Source organism: Bison bison, unplaced genomic scaffold, assembly GCF_000754665.1.
Source record: "Bison bison bison isolate TAMUID 2011002044 unplaced genomic scaffold, Bison_UMD1.0 scf7180017864270, whole genome shotgun sequence".
Classification (NCBI taxonomy): Eukaryota; Metazoa; Chordata; class Mammalia; order Artiodactyla; family Bovidae; genus Bison; species Bison bison.
Window position 1 is genome coordinate 5658914 of NW_011494842.1, and position 4698 is coordinate 5663611.

General features: G+C 55.4%; 1 protein-coding gene across 1 annotated transcript in view; it reads left to right on the forward strand.

Annotated features, from left to right (window-relative positions):
• Positions 1 to 4698, forward strand: part of KIFC1 (kinesin family member C1) — a 13149-nt gene that overhangs the window by 3803 nt on the left and 4648 nt on the right. Inside the window, exons 2-7 of the mRNA XM_010848716.1 lie at positions 1409 to 1627; positions 1716 to 1809; positions 2331 to 2384; positions 2500 to 2550; positions 2747 to 3144; positions 3809 to 4588. Coding sequence (XP_010847018.1) covers positions 1409 to 1627; positions 1716 to 1809; positions 2331 to 2384; positions 2500 to 2550; positions 2747 to 3144; positions 3809 to 4588 — 1596 coding nt within the window. The remainder of the gene's footprint in view (positions 1 to 1408; positions 1628 to 1715; positions 1810 to 2330; positions 2385 to 2499; positions 2551 to 2746; positions 3145 to 3808; positions 4589 to 4698) is intronic.

Here is a 4698-nt window from a genome sequence, read left to right on the forward strand (position 1 = left end):
ATTCTAAAGGAGATCACCCCTGGGTGTTCTTTGAAAGGAATGATGCTAAAGCTGAAACTCCAGTACTTTGGCCACCTCATGCGAAGAGTTGACTCATTGGAAAAGACTCTGATGCTGGGAGGGATTGGGGGCAGGAGGAGAAGGGGACGGCAGAGGATGAGATGGCTGGATGGCATCACTGACTCAATGGATATGAGTCTGGGTGAACTCCGGGAGTTGGTGATACACAGGGAGGCCTGGCATGCTGTGATTCATGGGGTCTCAGAGTCCGACACGACTGAGCGACTGAACTGAATTGAATAGGTATTTTGTAAATATTGAATGAATGAAGGAAACTGAAGGGCAGAGAGAAACTGGCCTTGGAATTAATAGTTATCCATAGTGAAAATCAGAAATTGATCTATCCGTGGTGCTTTCCTGAGGGGATAGGAGAAGGGTGACCACGTGTCCCAGTTTGCATAGGAGTGACCTGGTTTTAGCATTGAGAGTCCTGTGTCCCAAGAAACCCCTCAGTCCTTGGCGAACCAGGATGGTTGGTCTCCCAAGGCAGGAGTAAGCAGAGGTTGGGCACGATCCCCAGACCCTGAGCTGGGCTGCTCAGAGGAGAGGCTCTTCCTTTCCCTTACCCCCACTGCATCCCTGTCCTTGGTACTCTCCAAACTGGTCATGCTGCTACTTTCTTATCTTGCCCTTGCCAGTCAGCCTACTTCCACCTCATTATTATTATTTATAACAACCTCTTTTGTATATTTTTTCACATGCCTTATCAGAAACTGTATCTGACTCTCCATGCATGCAGGGCCCAAACCTAAACTCCTTAATGTGGCATCAGTGCCCTATGAGACGGTGTGGTCCAGTGGTTAAACACACAGCCTCCAGAACCAGACTGTCTGGCTTCTAACCCCAGCTCTGCCTTTTATTCATCAATGACCTTAGACCAGCTCTTTTACTTCGCAGAGCCTTCCTTCCCTCATCTGCAAGATGGGGCTAATAATAGCATCTCCTGGGTGGGCTGCTGTGAGGTTTAAGTCAGTTGATACAGATAAAACGTTTGAAACTGTTCCTAATAAATGTTACCTACTCCTCCCACCCAGCCTCAGCCTGGTCTATTTTCTAAGTCACTCCCTTGTTTATGATTCTCAGCTCTCACTAAAGAGTTTATCGGTTTCTCAGCCATGCCATGTGCAGGCCAAGTTTTTGCCTTCCAAAAGGAGGGTTCCTTCACTGCTTGTTTAGGTCCTCCCCTTAAAGTTAGCTGAAGTCCAGCATGTGTCTGTCCGTCCTGTCCCTTAGGGACTGTGTCATGTCCCACCTCCCTCCGTGGTTTTTGGCTGGCACTTCATCTGAGAGCCCCAGGGTGTGGCCCCAGGGGTACTGACTTAATTCGTGTTGGAGATGATGTTGACAGTCAGGCTCAGGGGCCATAAAGGGGAACTCTGGGACATTGGGCCTCGGGGTGTGGTCTGAAGGGCCTCTCTCTTCCCAGCAGAGGTCCCCGTTGTTGGAAGTGAAGGGGAACGTAGAGCTGAAGAGACCCCTGGCCAAGGCTGCTTCCCGGCTGCCTCTCTCGGGACGCAGGCTGAAGAGGGGGCCTGACCAGATGGAGGAGGCCTTGGAGCCGGAGAAGGTGAGCTGGGTTTGGAGATCCATGGATGTGTGTGTGAAACCATCACGGATGGAGCTGTGGACCCCACCCAACCCTTGTCTTTCCCCAGAAAAGAACACGAGGCCTGGGCACCAGAGTGACCACGACCCACCCCAGAGCAGCAGCCCTCAGCTCCGCGCCACAGACACAAGGCCAGACCGCAGGTGGGCTACAGGGCTGGAGAGAGAGCCGGTCCACAGCTCTCTTGAGCTCACGTCTGTCTTTGTCTTTTCTTTCAGTCGTAGCTGATTTTGAATAGGTAACACGCTTCACGGGTTTCAAAGTCCCAAAGGCACAGGAGTTCTTATGCAGTGAGAGCCTCCCTCCTGCCTCTGTTCCCCAGCCAGCCAGCCCCCTCCCTGGGGGCAGCTGCGAATCCTGCCAGGGGTGCTCCGTGGGTCTGCAAGCAGATATGGGCATGCTCCCCAGTGTGTTTTACACACATTCTAACATACTTCACACGTCGTTCACCACCCCCCGCCCTGCTCTTTTCGCTTGTCTTGGTCCAGCTTGTTTCTTGGCATGTTGGTCCTAGGAAGGATATCTTTAGGAGTTGGTCAGATTTAGAGGAAGAGGAAGGTTATCTTATTTATAATCTTCTTAAAAAGCAACTCCTCTGTCTTTGGACGCACTCCCATCCTTGCGAGTCATGACTCTGCTTTTCCTCTCCCCTGTCTCCCAACAGTGCCCAAAGCTCCCAGGAAGCCAGCACCCCGATGTTCCACGGCTGTTGCCCCAGGTAATAATAGTGTGTGAGAGCCAGGGCTGAGAAGGGGTTGGGGGTGAAGGGAGGTGGGTAGAGGTGGAGGGACTCTGGTGTTATCACCCCTGATGCCACCTTCCTGGTTCTCTAGTGCTAAAGACTCAGAAGCCAGGTCCTGTTGTTCCCGTCCAGAAGCCTGGAAGTAGGTAACAAATAAGATCTTGGGTGAGAGGCTGGGCTGGGGAGAGGAGGTGGTGAGTGCCCAGAAAAGTCCTTTTGGTCCTTTCCCTGCCTGAAGGAGGAGCCGGAGCCTCAGGTGTGGAGCCCTAAGGCGAGGAGGGAGGAGGGAGACAGAACTGGGGCTGCCCTGACGTTTGTCTTCTCTGTGTCCATCTTAGCGACAGCCGCACCTCCCATGGTGGGAGGGAAGAAACCCAAACGTCCGGCCTGGGACTTAAAGGGGCAGTTATGTGACCTCAATGCAGAGCTGAAATGCTACCGTGAGAGGAAGCAGGTGCTGGACCAGGAGAACCAACAGCTGCGGGACCAGCTCCAGGAGGCCCAGCAACAGGCCTTGGCCCTGGGGGCAGAGCGTAAGACCCTGGAAGAGGAGTTGACCAGGGTGCGGGCCCAGGCTGAGCAGGGCCAGCGGGAGCTGGGGAACCTGAGTGCCCGTGTCCTGGAGCTGGAAGAGCGGCTGGGCACGCAGGAGGGCTTAGTGCAAGAGCTCCAGAAGGAACAGCTGAGATTGCAGGAGGAACGCAGGGGACTGGCTGCCCGGCTGGGAGAGCAGGAGGTGAGGGCTGGCTTCTCGTCTAACGCCACCCTTCTCTCTAGGTGGCCCAGAAGTCGCTTGGGGCTTTGAAGTCCTGAGCGCCTCTGTCCGGCAGCACCGTCCCCCACCCTGCTCACTGCTCGCCCCCGCTCTGCGCACTTCTGACTGTCTTGCTTCCTGCCCCACTTTATCCCATTCTGTTTCCATAACCCACCCCTCTCCCATCTGCGTCTCCTCTACTTTTCCACCTCTTTTCTTTCTGTCCGTCTTCACTGATAAAGGTCCCCATGCATTCTCTCTCCTGCTTGTCATCCATTTGGCTCCTTGGTGAGCACCAGCTAAGAATGAGTTACTTGCAGTCTGTCAAATGACTCGATTCTCAATTCAGGGCGTTTGGCGTGTGCACATCCCTCTTTGCGGAATATTCTCTCTGCACCCCATCCTTTCTTGGTTTACTCCCACGCTTTGGGGTGTCAGCCTAGATATCCTCGTCCTTGTGCCCTTTCTGGTGCTCCATGTACTCCTTATTCTAATACTACGATTTACATTCACTTATCTCTTCTTTATCAGACTCTGAAGTCCTTGGGGTCAGGGGCCAGCCTACCTCTCACCCCCAGTCCTATCATGAAACTTCTTACTCTTGGTTGCCGCGTCTCACCATGCATGTCTGTTCTGTTCTGGACAGCGGAGGCTGCAGACCTCAGAAGCTTCTCTGTCGGACAGCCAGGAAGAGGTGGCATCTCTGCGCCAGGAGGCTGCAGCCCGGGAGGCCGTACTGGCTGAGCGGGAAGACCGTCTCCACGGGCTCGAGATGGAGCGCAGGCGGTTACACAACCAGCTGCAGGAACTCAAAGGCAACATCCGTGTGTTCTGCCGGGTCCGCCCCGTCCTTCCAGGGGAGTCCACCCCATCCCCTGGCTTTCTCCAGTTTCCCTCTGGCCCCTGTGGGCCCTCTGACCCTCCAACCCACCTCAGCCTCTCGTGGTCTGACGAGCGGCGTGGGACCCTGAGTGGGGCGCCAGCTGGCCCTACCCGCCATGAGTTCTCCTTTGACCGGGTGTTCCCACCAGGGAGTGGACAGGATGAAGTGTTTGAGGAGATTTCCATGCTTGTCCAGTCAGCCCTGGATGGCTATCCAGTGTGCATCTTTGCTTATGGCCAGACAGGCAGTGGCAAGACCTTCACCATGGAGGGTGGGCCTGGGGGAGACCCCCAGATGGAGGGGCTGATCCCTCGTGCCCTGCGACACCTCTTTTCTGTGGCCCAGGAGCTAAGTGGCCAGGGCTGGACCTACAGCTTTGTGGCAAGTTATGTAGAGATCTACAACGAGACTGTCCGAGACCTGCTGGCCACTGGGACCCGGAAGGGCCAGGGGGGTGAGTGTGAGATTCGCCGGGCAGGGCCAGGCAGCGAGGAGCTCACTGTCACCAACGCGCGCTATGTTCCGGTCTCCTGTGAGAGGGAGGTAAGCGCTGAGGGCCACTAGGCCTGGACATGGGGTTGGAGGGCTGGGGCGCAGGCAGAGCGACACAGGACGCAGGTGGGGGAGCGGGCCAGGATGAGGAAGGGCGAGTG